Source organism: Sciurus vulgaris (assembly GCF_902686455.1).
Source record: "Sciurus vulgaris genome assembly, chromosome: 1".
In the NCBI taxonomy this organism is placed as follows: domain Eukaryota; kingdom Metazoa; phylum Chordata; class Mammalia; order Rodentia; family Sciuridae; genus Sciurus; species Sciurus vulgaris.
Window position 1 is genome coordinate 35,622,736 of NC_136461.1, and position 21,191 is coordinate 35,643,926.

At 49.8% G+C, this 21,191-nt stretch overlaps 2 protein-coding genes across 2 annotated transcripts; one reads left to right on the forward strand and one right to left on the reverse strand.

Annotated features, from left to right (window-relative positions):
• Positions 1-3,844: 3,844 nt before the first annotated feature.
• TSPAN1 (tetraspanin 1) lies at positions 3,845-8,937 on the forward strand. The gene is made up of 8 exons (XM_079112562.1): positions 3,845-3,978; positions 4,417-4,481; positions 7,064-7,270; positions 7,483-7,557; positions 7,668-7,766; positions 7,845-8,000; positions 8,110-8,193; positions 8,475-8,937. The coding sequence occupies exons 2-8, from the start codon at positions 4,425-4,427 to the stop codon at positions 8,520-8,522; spliced, it is 726 nt and encodes a 241-aa protein (XP_078968688.1). The 5' UTR covers positions 3,845-3,978; positions 4,417-4,424; the 3' UTR covers positions 8,523-8,937.
• Positions 8,938-11,833: 2,896 nt separating this feature from the next.
• POMGNT1 (protein O-linked mannose N-acetylglucosaminyltransferase 1 (beta 1,2-)) lies at positions 11,834-21,113 on the reverse strand. The gene is made up of 22 exons (XM_079103499.1): positions 20,967-21,113; positions 20,338-20,507; positions 19,657-19,771; positions 19,415-19,533; positions 18,319-18,384; positions 18,116-18,229; positions 17,012-17,129; positions 16,726-16,824; positions 16,450-16,577; positions 16,052-16,122; positions 15,770-15,845; positions 15,491-15,574; positions 15,357-15,398; positions 15,089-15,147; positions 14,715-14,787; positions 14,503-14,631; positions 14,294-14,419; positions 13,304-13,368; positions 13,060-13,104; positions 12,693-12,828; positions 12,353-12,462; positions 11,834-12,251 (listed from the first exon to the last, which is right to left on the reverse strand). Exons 2-22 carry the CDS (start codon positions 20,455-20,457, stop codon positions 12,164-12,166), a joined length of 1,983 nt encoding a protein of 660 aa, XP_078959625.1. The 5' UTR covers positions 20,458-20,507; positions 20,967-21,113; the 3' UTR covers positions 11,834-12,163.
• Between the last annotated feature and the right edge of the window lie 78 nt (positions 21,114-21,191).

The window sequence follows — 21,191 nt, forward strand, 5'->3', positions numbered from 1 at the left end:
GCGCATAAGGAGCTTCTGCAGTGTGCCTGAAGGGGGTTGCTGACCAGGCAACTACGGCCTCTATGACATGTAGTCTGCCTAAGGGTGGTGCTCTTTATTACAGGTCCTGGCCCCTAGCCCCTCCCCATGGAGCAGGCTCCCTTACAATTCTCCTCATTGGGTCCAGCTCAAGGGCTAGACAGCTCTGGGTTGTCCCTTGAGTAAAAGAACTTTAGGTAGGAGAAAAATCACTCCATTTTTTCATTCATGCACATTAACAATATTAACAATGTTTATTGAGCATTTGCTATATGCCAAACACGGTGCTAAGCACTCTACAAACATTATCTCATTTAAGTTTATGACAAACTTTACAAAGAGATTCTATCATTATCCACATTTGTACATAGTCAACTTTCTTTATTCCCTGTAGTTATGTTCTACAAAGTCACCACAAACATTAAATTAATCAATTCCGAATCATTATCCCCAGGGGAAATGTGTAGGTTCCTGCAACTCTCTGGTCAATGATCAATACATAACCTGTTTTTTGTATGGAGATACCTTATTTAATATATGGTGTTGAGTCATTAACAATGAATTTATGGCCAACAGCACTATAATCTGTGATTGGATCAAGTTTATCTAACATATGCATTTTCTCTAAAGAACATCATAACCTTATGCTCAGGAACACTAGATGATATTTCAGCACTACTACTAGGAACCATTTTAGTCAGCAAAATCATCAAAAAGAAAAACAAAGGTGCCATTAAATAGACTCTCAAAACAACATTTGTTTATGAGAGCTAAAATAAGAAGGCAGAGTCCCCTTGCTCAACAGACCTCAGTTGGAAAGGTATATGTGTTGGGCAACTCAAAATTTTTACCTTGTCAGATATGGTGGCATGTACCTGAAATGCCAGCTCCTTAGGAGGCTGGGGCAAGAGGATTGCAAATTTAAGGCCTGCCCGGGCAACTCAGTGAAATCCTGTCTCAAATAAAATAAGAAGGACTGGGGATATAGCTCAGTGGTAGAACCTTTGCCTAGGGTGTGCAAGGTTCTGGGTCTGATTCCTGAACAAAAAAGAAATATTTTGCTTTTTACTTTGCTATGCATGTATACAAATTACTGCAAAAGTGTCATAAGTATTCATTTGAGGGTTACAAAATAATTTTAATGAGTAAATTCACAGTTATAGAATTTATGAATAACAAGGATTAACTGTATAAGAAAATTGAGGCTCAGTGAGATGAAGTGACACAATTAGAGCAGGTGTGGTTCATGATGGTCAAGGTCCAAAGCCCAGAGCATTACCTCTTGCTATTCTGTTCTCATTCATTCATTCAGGAAATATTCACTAACAACATCATATTAGTGTTGGGCACCAGGGACATAGAAGAATGTGACCTGTTAGATGAAAGAGAAAGCCTTGTGAACAATTAGTGCAGGTGGAAATATAAGGGCACTAACTCTGGGTTTATCTCCTTTCTGGTAGGAAACAGGAGAGTTAGCAGCTCTACCCTGTGTTGCACAGAGTTGGGGGATTTTTGCCTCTTCTCCCTCCACAGCTCAGCCCCATCCCTTCCCTTCTACCTTCATCTTCACCTTCTGTCCCACAGGAGCCTGCTTGGAGATGGTGGGCCCTCAGCACTATGGTGGCAGACCTTACGATCCCTGACTCCAGCCTCTGCTCTAGTTATCCTCAGACCTTGTCCTATCAACCTCTAGCCCCTTACTATAAGACTCCCTGCCCCTTCTCTCCCTCAGAGCTAGAACCAAGGCCTCCTCCCCTACTTTTTAGGGAACTCAACCCAACCTGCCTCCTTAGATTCCATCTGAGTTGGCATGGTGGTTAAAAGGTGTACTCTGGTGTCAGACTGACAGGTTGAATCCTAATCATATAACTTGTAAGTGGCAGAACCAGGGTTCAACTGATCATGGCAAGCACTTAATTTTTCTGTGCCTCTAATTCCCCATATTTAAAATGGAGATTAAAAAGAACATATCTCATAGGATTGTTGTGAAGGGGGAAAAAAGACTTAATATATGTAATGCATTTTAAGCATGATCTATATTACTAGTGTAGTCTGTAATTTTTTTAAGACTGATCTTGATAGGTTGCTCAGACTGGTCTTTAAAAAAAATTTAGTTGTAGATGGACACAATAACTTTATTTTTATGTGGTGCTGAAGATCGAACCCAGTGCCTCACACATGCTAGGCAAGTGCTCTACCACTGAGTTACAACCCCAGCCCCTCAGACTGGTCTCGAATTTGTGGGTTTAAGTGATCTTCCCATCTCAGTTTCTAGCACCACAGTTTATAGTCTCTTTTGGGGGGGTTACTGGGAGTTGAATGAAGGGACGCTTGACCACTGAACACATCCCCAGCCCTATTTTGTATTTTATTTGGAGACAGGGTCTCACTGAGTTACTTAGCAATTCACTTTTGCTGAGGCTGGTTTTGAACTGGTGATCCTCCTGCCTCAGCCTCCTGAGCCTCTGGGATTACAAGCATGCACCACCATGCCCAGCCCCAGTTAATAGTCTTTACTATTATGAGTCCCTCTCTCTTCTGTTTGTTTAGCTGCCTCCTCCCACAAAATTATAACAAATTTAAAAATATACTTCCTGGACTGCGGGTGTAGCTTATCCCTTAGCCCTTTTGCTGTGGCTCTCCCTTCTGACTTTGCTGTATGCACTTTTCTCTATGACCTAGAGTAGGAAGAAAATCCCATTTAAAAACCCCATACCTATTCTGTTATTCAGACCAGGAAACAGATGCTTAAAAACAAGCCTAAGAAATGTCGCTAGGATCATACAGCAAAGAAATGACAGATCCGGGATTTGAACACCCAGTTTAAGTAACTGGAGATCCCAGGACTTTCCCAAAACCTCTTCATCGGAAATGGTGGAATGGGAAGTTGGGTAGGTAGTCCTGGAAGAATTTATGAAGATGGGGGTTATAGAGCCTTGAAACTGGGATGACTCCTATGTGAGACCATGATGCCACCTGCTGGCAGAAAGGTAAGGGGTATGTACAGAATGCTAAGAGAGAAGACTGGAGGGGAAAATACAGGAAACTATGGGGAAGGAAAAGAGAGAAAGAGCAGGGAACTTGAGGTTTTGTGGAGGGAAGAGGACTAGGAATCATGTGCTACTCAGAGGAGAGAATAGAAGCTGCCAAACTTGATCATTTTCTTGAAAGTGTATGTGTGTGTATGTGTGTGTGTGTGTGTGTGTGTGTGTGTGAGAGAGAGAGAGAGAGAGAGAGAGAGAGAGAGAGGGAAAGAGAGAGAAAGAGAGAGGGAGAGAGGGGGAGAGAGAGAGAGAGAAAGAGAGGCAGACAGACCAATATAAAGATAGACAGAGGAAGACAGAGACAGAGCAGTCGTAAAATATGTATTTCAGGTATTGTTCTATTGTTTTTTAGTTGCTGGGAGTCAGTGCACAGGGAGTCCAGTGTGCATCTGCACACACATGTGCACCAGTAGCTGTTTATGTGTGTGACTGTGTTTGATGTCTGATGGAAGTCAGCCTGGGGAGATGTGCACACCGAGCCGTGAGCCTAGGGTATGTAGCAGTGCACTAGCAGATGCAGGATAAGAAGCATGTATGCACAGTTGTACGCAGGGCACTCAGAAGTTCTGGGAGCCATTTGCCTCAGCCCCATCCTTCTCTTCTTTATGGAGATCGGGAGAGGCGTAACCCATGGGTGACATCTCTAGGCGGAGGCCCATTGCTGCTGTGGTGATGGGGACCAATCTCCAGGCAGCAGGGGGCAGCAGGGACAAGGGAGGCTGATTGGCCATGGGTGGGGCCAGCGAGCGGGCAGAAGGAAGCTTTTAAAGCGTCTGCCCCACCTGCAGGTGAGCAGTGGTGTGTGAGAGCCTGCCTGTCCTGCCCGTTCAGAGTGACAGCTCCCTGGAGCTGTTCTGTTTTCTTCTGGAGCTTCAGCAGATCCCTCTCAGAACTCGCTGCCGATAGGCCTGAACAGGTGATGGTATAGGGTAGAGATTATCTTGTGAAGTGATATTAATTTGAAAATAGGTTTGGAGAGCTAGAAGGGCCATGGGGAGGGTCCTGGAAGGGTCTGGATTTGGTCTGGAGAGGAACCCAGAACATACAGGTGTTAGGTAGGGATATGAAGTGACCACCTGCAGTGTGGGAGTATGGCTTGGGGTGCCGGTGCAGGAGCCTGGGGTGTCAGAGGTGCCAGTGTTGGCAGAGGGTCTGAGTAGTATAGGTGTGTTCAGATGTCAGGATGGGAACTGAGTGATCCAAGTCCTGAGGAGTCAAAGGTTCAGGTGCAGGGAAAGCTTGGTAAGATAGGGGTCCAGGATACTGGGGTCTGGTGTGTCAGGGTACAGAAGGCAGGACCAGCCCAGGCGGGGTGGGGGACATGATGCCCTAACTCGAACACATCTGCCCCCAGGAGCCACCATGCAGTGCTTCAGCTTCATTAAGACCATGATGATCCTCTTCAATACGCTCATCTTTGTAAGTATGGAGACTGTGTGCCCTATGGGGGGCTCTCTACAGGAGCAGGTCACTATTTCGGCAGAGCCCAAGCTGGGGAATGGGAAGCTACGGTGCCCAGACTTTGCCCTGCAAGTTTCCCCTCCAATGCTGATTCCTGGTTCCAGTAAAAGCCAGGCTGCCACACGGGGGAGGGAGGCAATGTGAAGAAGTGGTTGGAGTTTTAGGGCACCCTTCCCTTTCAGGAAGCTTCAGCTTAGGTGTAGGACATGGCAGAATAGGCTAATAGGGGCGATTCTCCCGTTTTTAGAGGCATTGGGGGTTTTGAGAGGGGAAGGGGTTTGCCTAAATTCTCCTAACATGAAAGACAATTTGATGGCCTTTGTAAGTTGGAGGGGGGAGATGGAAGGAGGCAGGGACCATGTCTCATTAGAGCAAAGAGTCTGTCTCAGGCAGCCCTTATTCATTCAACAAACACTCATTGCGGGACTGAGGGTAGAGCTCTGGGGTAGAGCCCTTCCCTAGCATCCATAAGGCCCTGGGTTTGATCGCCAACAGGGTAAAACAAAACCAAAACATTCATTGACTAAGATTATATGCCAGGTGCTCAGGTAGTAGGTGAGCAGGGCCATTCTCTGCCCTCAAGGATTCAGGTCCAGTAAGCCAAGTAGGCATATAATTGTGATTTGGTTGTCTGGATTTAGCACAGGGGCTCAAAGAGCCTATATGAGGGGCTAGAACCCAGCCTGGTGGGAGAATACTTCCTGGAGGAAGTACCTGAAGCTGGGAATTTATATTGGGTGGAGAGCTGTAAAGTATACATAAAACCCAAAGGAAATGAAACTCGATATTGTTCTGAAAACCAGGAACAGATTGCATAGGGCATGTTTGGGAAGCTAAGCAATGAAACTCTCCAGTAAGCCCTGGAGATGATAGTGGAGATAAGGAGAAATGGACAAAGTATACAAAGGACAAAGCCTTGAGATGGTGGCTAAGGGATAGAAGAAGGGACAAGGAAAACAGAGGTCTTAGTGATGATACTCATATCCAGCATGAGCAACATGTGGGACAGGAAGGGGCTATCTCACAGGCAATCGTCTACTCAGTGGAACTGCAGCTCAAATTAGAGCTTGCCATGGATATTTGAAAGTCACTTGCTCATAGGTGGCCAATGAAGCCATGGGAGTACATGAGAGCATTCCGGGAAAGTGAACTCTGGGACTGGGTTTGAGCTCAGTGCTAGAGCACTCGCTTAGAAGATGTGAGGCCCTGGGTTCAATCCCCAGTACTGTGCATGGGGCGGGAAAGGTGACCTGTGAAAACTGAGATTATTAGGAATAAGCAGAGAAATAGCCACCATTAAGGAGATGGAGAAAGAGGAAAACAAGGAGAGTGAAGATATCAGGTCAAGGAGATAAAGCCCATGAAGTGATTTAGCACAGGAGATCACTAGAGAACTCAGAACTACATTACAGCGGGTTAAAGTGAGTAAAAGATGAGGAAGTGGAGACATGAAATATAAATCGGTTTGGTGAAATTGGGTGGGTGGATTCGTATATCTTGTGTTTTCTTTGACTGCAGAGAACTAGCTTTTATTCATGTAACTGGAGGGAACAATAGGCTTCCAGGGACTGAGAAAGCAGGGTCTCTGGCCTGAAGGGGTTAAAGGCAAATCCGGCTTGGTTTCTGGCCTCTGTTGCCCAGGTCTTGCCAGGCTGGGCTGAGTAGAGTAGGGCAGGCCTAGGCTCCTTGAAATTTGACCCCATGGGCTAGAAGCCCAGCGTTCTGACTGTCCTTAGGCAAACATGCCTGAGATCCAGGCACAATCTGCCACCTTATCGCTGATTCTAGCCTCAGTTTCTACAGCTAGAAGGTGGGAACTGGGCACCAAGTTGGTGTCAGGCTGATTAACCCATTGACACCCTGAATCAGAGAAACCCTGAGTGGGACTCACCCCAATTGAGGCCTAGTTGATTTCCCCCTTAGGTGCCTCAATTTCCATTTGTAAGACAAGGAGGACTAGGCAGTTGAGGAGCAGGCCCGGTTTCTGATCCCAGAAGAGAGCCAAATGAGACCTCAGGGTAGGTGAACCTTCTCAAGCTCCACCCTCTTCAAAGTTGAGAGCAGGTGTAAACCTCAGCCCCGCCTCTGTTACTATGGTGACTATTGAGCCTGCTCAAGGCTACCACCCCTGTTTCCACCTATTAGAGGACAGAGGTGTTTTAGGCACCGGTAGCCTGGAAAGGAAATGAGAGATTGGCCCTCACCTGCCTGTTTTCACTCCTAGCTTGTTTTCACTTCTAACTATGTGGCAGTACCCTAGCATCTGTGAGGGAAAGTCTTGTGTCTTTCCTGACCCTGTGAAATATTTCTAGTACCCCTTGATCTTTGTGCTCAAGTGTGCAGTCTGGTGCTGGCTATGGGTTTCCCAACTTCCATTTTTCTGGCACTAGAGGATATTTCCCTCCCCATAAGATAGGTTGTTAGATTCCCCAGCCAAGGAAGTGGGAGACTTCTTGGCTGTCATCCTCCTGACTCAACTGTATGACAAGGAGCTATTTGCCAGCATTGTTTGAATGCCTGCCTGACTTCTCTGTCCCCAGCTGTGTGGTGCGGCCCTGTTGGCTGTGGGCATCTGGGTGTCAGTTGATGGGCCATCCTTCCTGAAGATCTTTGGGCCACTGTCATCCAGTGCCATGCAGTTTGTCAACGTGGGCTACTTCCTCATCGCAGCTGGTGTTGTGCTCTTCGTTCTTGGTTTCCTGGGCTGCTACGGTGCTAAGTCTGAGAACAAGTGTGCACTCTTGACGGTGTGTCAGACCCAGTTCCATGACCAAGTAGCCCCTCACCCTTGACCAAGTAGCCCCTCACCCTTGACACCAGGCCCTGGGGAATCCCAAAATCCTACCTTGCACTCCATAGGGGCTCCCTGTCGTGTTTTTGCAGGAGGAGGGTGGATTAGGGCAAAGAGAGCATGAGGGGCCATCTTTCCCTAAAACTCAGACCCCTGTTCTCCACTCAGTTCTTCTTCATCCTCCTCCTCATCTTTGTTGCTGAGGTTGCAGCTGCTGTGGTTGTCCTGGTGTACACCACAATGGTGAGGCACTGGAATGGGTGAGGAAGACTGGGCAAAGCCCTGGGAGTGGGCTGTGGCCTGTAAATGGCCACCTTCCCAGCCAGCCCTCAACACTGGCCTGCTCCACCTAGGCTGAGCAATTCCTGGCATTGGTGGTAGTGCCTGCCATCAAGAAAGACTATGGTTCCCAGAAAGACTTCACCCAAGTGTGGAACTCTACCATGGAAGGGGTAAGGTGGATTGGGGGGATTTTTGGGTGGAGAGAAAGAGGAAGGCCCTACCAAACACCAACCCCACCTTGTCTCCAGCTCAAGTGCTGTGGCTTCAACAACTACACGGATTTTGAGGACTCGCCCTACTTCAAACAGAACCAACTCTTTCCTCCATTCTGTTGCATCAACAATATCAATAGAACAGTTGAAGAACCTTGTACCGCACAGAAGGCCCAGGAAAAGGATGTACAGGTGTGAGGGGCATAGAAATGTGGGGGCTGCTTTAATGGCCTCAGAGTAGCAAATGGAGATGAGGTGTAGGGTAGCTGCCAACTATAAATGCTCTCTCCTCTTCCCCAAGGGTTGCTTCGAACAGCTTCTGTATGACATCCGAACAAATGCAGTCACTGTGGGTGGTGTGGCCTTCGGAATTGGGGCCCTGGAGGTAAGACAACAAGGAGGCTGGGGCTGGAGTACTGATGGCCATCAGATCTGGGTTGCTTGACCCATCTGAGGCCTCTCTGGGAGAGACAGACTTTTTTTTTCCTCCTGTGTTGGTGATTAAACCCATGGCTCTGTGCATACTAAGCACATGCTCTACCACTGAGCTACACTTCCAGCACAGGAGACAGACTTCCAACAGAGCTTAATGTAGACTGGGGCAAGGGACCAACGCTTGAGGATCTCAATCATGTCCCCTCATCTCTCCCTGTTCCCTCCCACCAGCTGGCTGCCATGATTGTATCCATGTACCTGTACTGCCATCTGAAATAAGTCCACTTCTGCCTCCATCATTGCTGCTGCCACATCGGAACTGGGAAGAGGCACCATGGCACTAACAGTGTCACTGGGGCTGGAGTGGGCCTGCTCCTGTGGCTCTGAACTTGCAGCGAAATAGAGACCACCCCTTTTAGGTTGTACCTGACTTTTCCTTCTATTGGTAGACTTGGGTCCCACCTGTTACAGAGCCTTTAAGGTAGCCAGTTCCTCTGCTCATTCCCTCAGTCTGTTTCTTCCACCCTTAACAACCCCTGAGGTTAAAGGGGGCTTTTGATGATCCCAGTCTCCACTGGAGGATGAGAGAAAGGCACCCATACCTGGGCATATTCAAAATCAGCAAAGCCATAGAGCGGATATGTGTAGAAGGCACTTTAAAACCCATACATCAATTAAAATGTTTCTATTTGGACTCTGTGTATCTTTGGGGAAAGGGATTCAGCTTGCCTAAACTGCCCTCAGATTCCAGTGAGGCTGGCAACTCAGAAGCTCCTGGAAAAACTGTAGAAAAGAAGTGAGGTGGGGATTTGGGTTCTAGACCCAGGGGCAGGGGTGGGAGCCCAAGAGGGATAGGTAAAAGGGCAGTAAGGGAGTGAGAGCTGGGCCGATCTGCCTTCTTAGAATGGGGTAGGACTTTGGCCTGAAATTCTCCCCCTCTGGGTAGGGGCACTGGACTGGAAAGCTATGAAAATAACAACCTTGTGCTCAGTCATGGAGTGGGAAACAGAATTGTTATCAAGGCAATGGGAAAGTCACTCCGTAGGCTCTGGGAAATCCTCCAGTAGTCCCCATCAGAGGGTCCAAGCTGCCTTCCCACTTAGGCAAAGTCATAGATCTGTCCCAACTTGGGAATCTTAGAAAGCATTTCCCCCTGTACTGGGGATGAAACCCCAGGGCACTCTACCACCAAGCTAAATCCCGTCTGTCTATCTATGTGGAGTCAGGGTTTCACCAGTTACCAAGGCTGGCCTTGAACTTGCCATCCTCCCACCTCAGTCTCCCAAGTCACTGGAATTACAAGTGTGTACCGCCTCGCCTGCTCAACAGATCTGATCTTTTATTTAGTCCTAACCATTCCTATGCTCCAGGGTTAAAAAAGTCAAGTGACTTGCCTACGTCCAACAGTCTTCAGTGAAGAACTGAGTCTGGATTTGAACTCTAATTTTAGATCCTGTTGTGTCCTGGTTGACATGATGGTAGTTTTACTTGGAGTAGCACCTGACCAGAATGATCCTGAATATTGTTGAACAAGGCATGACAGCACAAAGGAAGGCTAGCTAGGCACAGTGGTGCATACCTACAATCCCACCAGCTAGGAAGGCTGAGGCAGGAAGATTGGGAGTTCAAAGCCAGCCTCAGCAAGTTAGCAAGGCCCTAAGCAACTCAGTGAGACCCCGTTTCTAAATAAAATATTTTAAAAGGGCTGGGGGCTGAGGGTTGTAGCTCAGTGGTAGAGCACTTGCCTAGCACCTGTGAGGTACTGGGTTTGATCCTCAGCACCAAATAAATAAAATTTTAAAAAGGGCTGGGGATGTAGCTCAGTGGGTAAGTACCTCTGGGTTCAATCCCTGTAACAGAGGGGGTGGGGTGGTGGGAATACATACAAGCACATATCACACACATAAAATAAAGGAGAAAGTAAAAAAAATAGAGGAGGAAGACTATGACAAGAGGATACAGTGCTACCAAGAAAAGCCCAACCTGATTAAACTAACTCCTTCCTTGCTTTCCTTAGACCTTATTATCTGTCTCCTAGGCTTTTCCAGGGGACCCCAGATCTATTACCTGCTTGCCAAACCCGGAAAGGAACAGCAACCTAGCCAGACTTATACAATCTGAGGTATGGTCTGTGAGGCCAAACCTGAGGCCTGCTAGTGTGCTAGGCAGGAAGAGGAGTTAATGCACCTTAGCCCTTTACCGTTCTACTACCCTGCTGGTCTTTCCCATATAACTACCCTCCCCCCCAGTCCCGCCCCACCTGTGTGGAAGCTGCAGAGGATTTGTTTGCCCAGGGCGGGTCTCTGCCTCATCATGGGTTAATTGCCCCTCAACCTGGCTGTTTTGCCATCTCATATACTATCTCTAGCTCCAGCAAACACTGAAGGCGTCAGGGTGGTGAGATATGTCCAAGTTATGTAAATGGTATCATTGCTGAGCTGGGCTCCAGGCATTGGTAGGGAGGCAGGACAGAGAACAAGGGCAGGAGTTCCAATAAGTTCTTGCCTTCCTGGTCATAACAGGCAAACCCTTTCTCAAGAGGTATTGACACTCAGATCCTGATCCTAAGCCCTTTACAGATCCTTTAAATGTCAAGTCCCCTTGCCTTGGACTATCACACATTTCCTGTGGACAATCCCACTTGTTTCCTGGTGACTCTCTTAGATCTTCCTATGCTCTTTGTCACAGTCTGGCTGAGTGAGAATCTGATGAAAACTATGGCCCTCTTCTCCAGAAAAATATCAATATGGCATTATGCATACGAAGCACCCTAAGGGCCAGACACCAGACACCCCTTGCTCCCACACCTGTCTGCAGTCCGGCCCTAGCCCCCTGACTAATGCCTGCCTAGGATCATCCCATGAAATCACCTCCTCAACCCCAGTGGCAGCCATGCACTATTTCAGTCTCAATCACTTCCTTTCCACCTTGACTAGGTTCACCTGCTCTCCCATTCCCCCCACCCCCCACCCCAGTATCCCTTTTTGTTCTTTTCTGCTCCATCTCTGGAGACAGGTGTCTGGCCCACACGGGCAAGGCAGGAACAGTCTGGTAAACAGTGGGGAAGGGGTATGGGATGACTGCTTAGAGCTCAGCTCCAAATAAGGTGGGGCTAAAGTCAAGCTGTCCTAGGGTGGAGCCTGGGGAAAAATCTTGGAGCTTGAGACTTGGGCATCCCCTGGTGGCCAAATGGGCTCAAATGGAAGATAAACCCTTGTGGGACACATACAGTAGGCTAACCCATCACCCATCCAGATGATTCTCCCTCACCTGTCTACCTCTCTATGCACCCCACCACCACCCCCCTGCCGCCACACACACACACACACACACACACACACACACAAACACAACACACCCCCAGAGGTTTTCTCCTTTTTTAATCAATGATCACCTTATCCAGTTTCAGAAATCTGGACAAAGAGGAAGCTGAGAGGGGGCCTGGTTCAGTGTCAGAGGGTCTCTGAGTGATTCTGTGTCAGCACATGGACCCCAACTGGGCCTGTTCATGGGTTGGGCACAGCCATTTCCTGAGTAAAAGCCAGTCCCACCCTCAGGGCAGTATCTCTGCCCCCTGAAAGAAATCAAGGCCCCCAGGGCAGTCAATAAATAGGTTAGATTCTGAGCCAGGCCTGGGAGGAGGGGATGTACAAGGGGAAGGATCAGCTTCCCAGGGATCCCAAAGATTCCCAGGTACTGTCCTGCCCTTCTCTGACAAGGAAGTAAATAAATAGACCTTAAACTCAGGAACAGGGGAGTTGGGACCAGGGAGCCCTCCCCTTGGAGTTAGTAATTAAGTCTCATGTTAAAAACAAACCAGCCCCAGCCCCTACCAGCATCTATAAAATCCTACAGGATGGGGTGAAGGGCTAGCCTGCCTGGGGGTACACAGTACCCAGCCCTGCAGGGTCCTGGAGGTCTCATGTCTGTTCAGCGGCTCCTGGGGCTCCCTCCTCCTTTGGGGGTGGCTCCAGGAAAATTGGGGTGACTGATGGTGGCTTCTTCACTCTGGAAGATAATACAAGAATTATGCATAGAAAAAAGGTCATTAGCTATGTCTCTCAATCCCACTAAGCCCCCATTTCCTAAGACAGAACAGGGTCACTCACGAGTAAGGGGAGGCTGGGACTCCCACCACCAGGAAGTGGTTCTTCTTCCGAAATAATCTCCAGAGGCCCCGGTGGTTGCCACGCACATCCAGGTCCCAGATATGGAGGCACTAGCAGAGGTGGAGACGAGGAGAGATGGTTCAGGGAGTTGAAGCGCCACTGAGGACCCAGCAACCACCTCAATCTGTAAGAGGTGGCATCTTCTGGACCATGAATTTAGACAAGGGGGGTGGAGGAGGGGTTCTGAGAGCATGGAAAAGATCCCGAGGTTGAAGACTCCAGAACAAAGGCTCTCTGCATCTTGGGGCATGTGTTCAGGGAAACTGTAGTATTAGGGCACCTTGGCAAGCTGGGTCCAGGTGGTGAAGTCGTCCTCTTTCTCCATTCGGATAAAGGCCACAAAGGTGTGGCCCTCTGTGTCTGGCAGGAAGGAATCTTCACAAGGGTCCTTGCTGTGGTCCAGAACTTCAGCCTCACTGCAATGGAGGGTGGAGTGGTAAGGCCAAGGCAGGGCATGCTCTAGGTGTGTCTGTCACACTGGGTCCTGGGCTTGGTTTAATGCTCTGTTGTTGCCATCATGAAATTCTTAAGAATAACTAGGGATCATGATTTTCATTTTACATAGAGCCCCACACATTATGGAGCCAAAAATCCCAGTATTTAACTGCTTACTCCCTGCCACATGTGCCAAATACCCAAGGTCTTACCTGAGTAGCCTGTGAATTTCCACTTCATAAGCTTCTTTCTTCAGACTGGAGGGGAAGGAGAAACGAGTCAGGGGAGGGGAGCAGGTCCTCAAGTCCCATGGGTAGCAATGGACAGGGCAAGGGGTCACATGGGAAAAGGAGAATGCAGGTCTGGGATGAAGACAGAGGTCCCAGGTCTGGAAGGGACCAAGAACAGGTTATCAGATCCCCTAGCTCTTCCCCTTACCCTGTTGCCAGCCCCCACCTGTCCACATTCCGAAGCTGGACACCGGGAACCGTGTTGAACTTGTGCTTCTTGAAGTAGGCCTCCTGGAGTGGGTATGAGGGTGAAAATCAGGGGCTCACAATGTCTGACCTATGCCTGCTCACTAACCCACCATAGATCTACAAGACCCACAGATGAAGTCTGGGTCTAGGAAGGGCCCTCTGAGTTCTTTCTGACTCTTCGCAGCATCCTTGGCCAGTTCTTACTACTTTAATTTGGGCTCTGCCATTATTGGAGAGCTCATTCTGACAGGGCAGCTCATGCTAATAACTGTGAGTCAGTCACTGTTCCCAGTGGCTCTCCCTGGGCCTGTTGTGCTAGAACCAGAGAAGCCAGAAACAAGCCCTGCAGAAGTTGGTGACGAAGGTGAGAAGGGAAAACCTGCTCTCTACTGAGAGTGACCTAAGGAAAGTGCCTGACCCTCTTTGGGAGATGAGTAAGGCTCTTGTATTAACTAGTCTCTGGAGGTCTTTCTGGCTTCTAGGAGGTCCAAACTGAATCCATTCCTTTGAGTTGGGCTATCTCAAGGGCCCTCTCGCTGTAACTGGGGGATGGACTTCAGCATAGCCAGGTAGGATGTGGGGGTCTGGGGATCTCCCAGACCCTACCTCTTGAAAGGATAGAAAATCACAAAACTTACAGGGCTGGACCAATGTTTAGAGGCAGAAATACCCTCCTCACACCCACAGACTAGTGATAAGAATAGTAATAATACTAATAACCCTTATCTAATGCTTACAGTTCAAAGCATTTTACATTATTTACATTTAAATATTAACTCATTTAAACCTCGTGACTCTATGAGGTAGGTAGTATTTTTATTCTCATTTTACATATAAACTGAAGCAAAAACAGGATAGTAATTTTCTTGAAGTGACAGGCTTATTAAGTGGAAGAACTAGAATACTCCAGAGTCCCTGTTCTGGACCATCACGCCATACTGTGCCTATACTCCTGCATCCCACTCACATGGAAGTAGCCATTCATGTTGAGGCCCACAATGCCAAAGTGGTAGGATCGGGAAACATCGGGGATGATGCACTCTCGGCCCCGGCGCTGTTCGGGCATTCGCATCCACATGTCCCAATCCCAGAGCTGAGGGTGTGTGAAAGATTATGAAGGTCAGGAGTTTTGGCTAGCAGGGAACTCCAGCCCATACGCCCTGCCCTGCCAGGTACCTTTTCTGGAGTGGGCCATTTGGGCTCAAGCTCCTCCTTGTACAAGGATCTCCTGAGCACCCAGCCCAACCCAGGCATGGTTTCCACACGGTACAGTAGTGCTGGGTCTTCAGCTGTGTGTTCATACCCCTGGGGACAGGGGACCATTGTGGGAGGGAGGTATTAGCTCAGGGCCTCTGGAGACTTCCCTAACCTCTATTCACTCAGCTTACCTGGTCATTCCAGGCAGAGATGCAGTACAGGCTGTCATCTTCCTCCAGCAGGTGGATGGACTGGCTTAGGAAACTGAGAGAGCCAGTATCCAAGAATTCAGAGGGGATAAGGATAAACCCAGTCATACAGTACTGCAGGAAGAGCTAGAACTGGGACTCAGCAGTCAGGTGTCCAACCCAGATCCCCACTCACTGTCAACATTCATCCCTTCTACATCACCCCAACTCTGTCTTTGCTTAGGCTTTTCTCCCACTTTTAGCTCACTTTCTCCAGAAAGTTCTCCAAGACAACTTACTGCCTTCTCTGGACACCCCATCAAGCAAAAGTTTCCATGTGGCTTACAGATGCTACAATGGTGGGCCATCCCCCTTACCTGAAGAAATCCACAGCAATGTCCAGGTCCTCTTCCAGAACCACAGCAAACTTGGCCTCCTGCAGGGGTCAGGGGATATCATAATTCCAAGGAACCTTCTCCCATCCTGTGGTCTCCTCCCCCTTCCCACTTCTTAGGTACCACTACCCTTGTTTTTCAGATCAGGAAGATAAGGCTTAGTGAGAGGAAGCACTTACTACATGATAGGACTAGACTTATGTTCATGTACCCTTTCCCCAGGCCCAAGAGTTGTAACCTTAGTACTCACCGGGAACAGGTTGAAAGTGGCAGTGAGACTGGCCTTGTAGTGCTGGGTGGAGAACGGGAATAGGTCACATGAACTTTGGAGCAGAGGGCAGGACTAGTTGTCTATCCCCACTTCCATCCTTGCCTAAGCAGTACCTGAGACACGCGGGCATTCTTGATGCTGATGGGAGTGTGCTGGATGCCCCTCAGACCAAACAGTGCCACCACATCCATTGGTTCCTAGGGGACATGGCCACTGGTATGATGTGAGCCACTTCCCCATGCCCATCTCTAAGGGCCTTAATAAGCCAAGCCCTTTACATTTTACAGCCCTCGCCTGAGCTGCTGCCTTTAGCAGTCCTCAGCAATCACTGCTGCTCAGGGCACACAGCCCTGTGTCAGGCTCTGCTGAAGGCTCTCCCATCCCCCACTCACCTCATAGTAGCCATCGATGAAAACTGTTATCATCTGTGGAGACACCCCCTGGGCTGACAGCAGAGAGCGCAGCATCCTGGGGAGTCCAGGGATGGGTTAGGGCTTCTCTGTCCTCTCAACTCAGGGCACCCCATTTATAAATGGGCCCTAATTCCCCATGGTCACCCACATAGGTAAATGCCCACTTCAAGGGTTCCTCCTGCAGGAAAATGAGCTAAGCACCCTCCCACTTGCTAAGCATCCTCCTGTTCAGTGCTGGGTATGGCCCACTCCCAGGCTCACCTGTATAGGTAATTGGGTCGGTTTCCTGCAATGACAGCCACGGGTACATTGAGGACCTTATTGTTTGGGAGCTGTGTTGAGAAACAGCTTTTAGCTCTTACTTTATTGCTCCTACAAATTGGGATCCCAATTTAGGGAAGAGTTCTCAGTGAGGTGGGGAACTACAGAACAACAAGAAAGGGACAGAGGGTCTTCCATGTTCTGGCCTGTCCACACATGCAGCCCAACTCCAACCCTGGGCCTTACTCATATAGCTCATCTGTTCCTCCCCACCCTGTCTTTCAGAGCTCAGCCTGGTTTCCTCCCAGACTTGGGTAGAGAAAGCCTAAGCTGGGCCCTTCCTAGGGCCCCTTGCAGGTAGGAAGAATTCCAAACCTCACTGCCCAATCCCCACTCACCGGGTCAGGGCTGAACTCAATGGGTGTGGGGTCCTTGCAGCTGCACACACTCCCATACCCCTCAACTTTGCTACAGAATCGCCTGCGGCGGCGGTTCATCTCTGTGTCAGCCCAGTGGCACTCTGCCTCTGAGGAAGGGATGGGGTTGACAGGATGGGCACATGAAGCCAGTTTAAGGCGCCCCGGGCACCAGTCATGGGATAAAGCCCCATAAAGAGAATCCCGATGCCAATTCCCTGCCCAGACACTCCATAGCCCAGCCCCCACTAACCCCACCTTCAGCTGAGCTCAGTGGCACATCTGTCTTCAGCAGGACTGGGTCTCCCCAGGAGGAGAGGGCAGGCGACTTAGAATGTTTCTCCCCAAGGACAGGACCTGGTAAGGGGCACGAATGAGGGGTGGTGGGAGCCTGGATTCCAGGGGAGCCTTTTCCTATCTCCCTGCCCACTTTGATCCAACCCACTGCCACTGTTCTTATATGTCCCCATCCCACCCCACCCCATCTCCTGGGGTTCTGGTCCTCCCTTGATAAAACAGGGTGGATGGCTTCTGGTGCCAGCACCTCCTTTTCGTCCCACGAAGGCCCAGGTGTCCCTCCATCCCAGGGCAGGGCCGGCCTGGCTACCCAGGCTCCTCAGCAGAGCCTTGGCTGTGTCTTTGAGGTGGAAGGAGCCCTCGTCCTGGGGGATCAGAGAATGTGGTCAGCCTGACAAGTATGGTTCCAGGAAACCTGGCCTCACAGAGCACCAATTACATATCCAGCACTATGTAAAAATTTTTTACTTAAATGAGCTCATTAAGTGATCACAACGACCCTCTATGGTCACTAGATTTCACACATAAGAAAACTGAAGTGGAGTGAGGTGGCGGTGTCTGCCTGTTGCCCCATCTACTCGGGAGGCTGAGGCAGAAGGATCACCTGAGTCCAGGAGTTCAAGTCCAGCTTAGGCAATATGGTGAGACGCCGTTTCAAAAGGGAAAAAGGAAAATGAACACCGAAGGCTTAGAGAGAGTTGAGAATGATCTTACGGTCACCCAGATAATAAATCCTTACCATAATCCCACTCAATCTGTCCCTGACACCTTTCTGCCCTCTTTTCCCCCCGTTCTTCTCCCGTCCCTTATTCTGCTCCAGCTCCGCTCTTTGCTGTTCCTCAAGCTTGCCAGACACTTCCCTCCACTGGGGCCTTTGAACTTGCCTCTCTTTCTACCTAAATGTTCTTCCTCCAGATAGTCACTTGGCTTACTCCTCACTTTCTCCAGTCCTCTGCTCACCGATTTTCTCCTGACAGGGGCCCTCCCTTTTTAAAATGCAACCCTGCTTTTCTGCCTGTCTTCTCCTTCATCTAAGTAGTTTCCTAACATCATAGACTTATTTGGCTGTTTTTTGTTGATTTTATTCCGCTAGAATATAAACTCTATGGGGTAGGGATGCTGGCTTATTTCCCATTTTATCTTCAGCACCCAGAGCAATGTCTACCACATAGTAGGTGCTTAAAAACTGTTTGTTGAACTAACAGAAATGCCAGGGTGAGGACTTGAACATGAGTCACCTTTCTCCAGAGGTTCTTCCCACTGTGCGTTATCATCAGTGGACAGACTCCAGGGCCATACATAAGGGTGGAGCTGAGGGCACAGAGAATAGGGCCCTGGCAAAACCACTGACCTTGACAGTGCAGATGAGCACTCGGCCAGGCGCCACCATGTTGAGGAACAGCACCATGGCCTCATCCTCATGAGGTGAGTATGTGTCGAACACACGTTTTGCCATCACATGGCCCTGGCAAGAGACATACCTCTCATGAGTTAGTGTCACCAGCAATGAGAACTCAGCTTCAGTCCTCTGGGTCCCCACCTTTAGAATCTCACCGTGGCCTGGTTGAGGACGATGACATGGATGCCCCGGCCCTGCTCCCGGGCCTCATCCTCCAGTACCTATACAGTGACAAAGAAAGTCCAACTCTTCACTCTGGCATTCAAGATGTTTGTTTTATGAGTGCTTAAAGCACCAGCTGCACAAAACCTCCCCTCCTGCTTATGCCACTGTTCACAGTATTAACTCAGCTTGAAGTCTGCCTCTTCCAGAAAGCCTCCTAGTACCCCCATCAGAAGAGATCACAGCCAGGTGCAGCAGTGCACACCTGTAATGCCAGAGACTCAGGAGGCAGAGGCAGAAGGATTATGTGTTCAAAGCCAGTCTCAGCAGCTTAGCAAGACCCTAAGCAAATAAAAAGGGCTGGGGGTGTGGCTGAGTGGTTAAGCACCCCTGGGTTTAATGCCCAGTACCAGAGAAAAAAGACAAGATCACATCTTTCTACAACCCTTCTCTCATCACTTCTTCACTTCCATTGCTCTTCACTTCATTCTGGAGATAACAGTCCACCAGACTGCGTCCCTCCAGGTAGGGCAGATCCCCAGTGCCCAGCCCAAGGCTAAGGCTAAGGCCAAAGGAGGGAACAAGAAGTAGTTATAAAATAATAAATCAAGAAGAAACAGTGGCACATGCCAGGACTTGGGAGGCCGAGGGAGGAAGACTGCAAGTTTGATGTCAGCCTTAACACTTCAGCAAGGCCCCAACCAACTTAGTGTGACCTTGTCTCAAAACAAAAATAAAAAGGATGGAGGATGTAGCTCAGTGGTAGAATGCCCCCGGGTTCGATCCCTGGTACTCTCCTCTCCCCCCCCAAAAAAAGAAATCGATAAATTAATCAATCAGTGAATAAATAGCCTACTAATACTAATTATCACTTTTGAGATCTCAATACATATAAGGCACTTCACATTACTTTTTGCTTAGTCCTGAAAAGCAGAAATCATTGGTTTCAGTCTACAGACAAGAAAGTAGGGATTCCAAAGTCACAGAGAGAAATTGGCGTAATTGCAATTCCCACTCAGGCAGTGGACCCTGCAGCCAGTGGACCTTGCCCTGGAATGGAGTGACTGCACCAGACCCCGGCCCACTCACTGTGGTGCCATCCACTGCCACATATACTTTGCTGCGGCTTGAGTACACCTCCACATCCAGGACTCGCCGGGGACCACTGCCTCTGCGTCGTGGGGGCTCCAGGCGACCCAGGGTCTCATCTGTGGGGGTGCAACAGGTCATGGGCATAGTCTTGCCAGTGGGGTCACCCCTTGGGATCTGCCTGCCACTGTTGCCCTGAGATCCCAGGGGTACCCCCTACCCCATCCTCTGCCTGGCCCCACCATAGTCTTGCTCTGGCTCCAGGTCTTCACTTGCTTCACTGATTGCTCGTCGAGTGTCCAAGATCAACTTGATGTTGACAATGACAGTCACCAGCAGGAAAAGCACGGCCCCTGTCTGAGGGAGAGGTGGGATGACTGAGGCACACCTCCTCCAGATCATAAAGGGTCTTCCTGAAAGGAGGGCCTTGGCTGCAGTGAGGACACAGGGAGAACCTGGGATCCTTCTCTTCCTCTGCCTACTCTTCTTTCTGGACCAGAGCCTAGAGTCATTGTCACCTCCTCCAGGAAATCTCACCTGACCCTTCCCCCTGTCAGGACCCTCCCTACCCAGTGCTCTTGTATTCCTCCATTTGAGGTCTTGATTTCCTTGGTCCCCTCCACAGTTAGTTCCTAGAGATGGTGTCAGGCCCAGAGAACCACGGTGGAGATCAAAAGACCTCGATCCTAGCCCTAATTTCTTGACAGATGTATGTCCCTGGACAAAGCCTTCCTGATCAGACTTCAAGTTTCTGTAAGAAGCCTAGAAGGTTGGATTTGGGTTCCAATTCCAGAACTCTGGGTCTAATCCACTACTGGTAGGGGCATGACACATAGAGGTTTCCCCTCAAAGAACTTGTTGCTCCTTTCTGGTTGGAGGTTGCTACCGGGGACCTCAGAGGGACATCTGGGACATCTCTATACCTGACAGAATCTCCGCAGGGTCCGCTGATTTGTCAGTTTATACTTCCAGGTAAGATACCAGCTCCGCTTCTTCCTAGCCCCAAAGGGCTTGATGAGGGGGCTGGGCTTCCAGTCATCCATACCGGATTTGGGAGTCACCACTGTCCTGGCCAATCCATGACTTCAGGAATCTGAGGGGACCAGAGGGTCACATGGAGTAAGGTGCTCCTCCCAAAAGTCTGATGCCTTCTGGAGAAATGAAGCTCTCTCAGCAACTCCTCCCTGCAAACACCCATGCTGTGTGACCTGGGGAAAGTGGCTCAACTTCTCTGGGCCTGGCAGGAAAACATTCAGAGGGGCTGGATCACCTGGAAATTCCCTGGGGTTGGGGGAACTATCTAAGTCAGGGCTGCTGAGGGTACCGGGGGTGTAGGCCATATAATTGACTTTCAAGGTTCATCAGACCCTAAAAGTCCTTCCTAATCCTCGGGTGGGCAAAGAACAGCGACTTTCCCCGCCCCAGTCCTCCACCCTCTTCCCATCCTATCTGGCTCGGTTCTTCTCCTCCCAGGGTTCAGGGCCGCCCGAAGGCTCGGGAGACCTACTCTGGCCGCGTCACCCCTCCTGGACCCCAGTCTGGAGGGACTCACCGCTCAGGGGCCCCGGGCCCCGCTCGGGCGCCCTTCGGGCCCGCACGGTTCAGCCCCGCTCACCGCGGCCTCCGCCTCCTCCATGCCGCTCGCGGCCCGGCCCCGCCCCGGCCCGGCCGGCCCGCCCCCCCGCTTCCGCCGCCGCCGCCGCCGCCGCGGGGTGAGAGGGCGGCGGGCGGTGCTTAGGGCGGTGGCCGCAGTCGGATGTCTGAAGCCTGCGAAGGG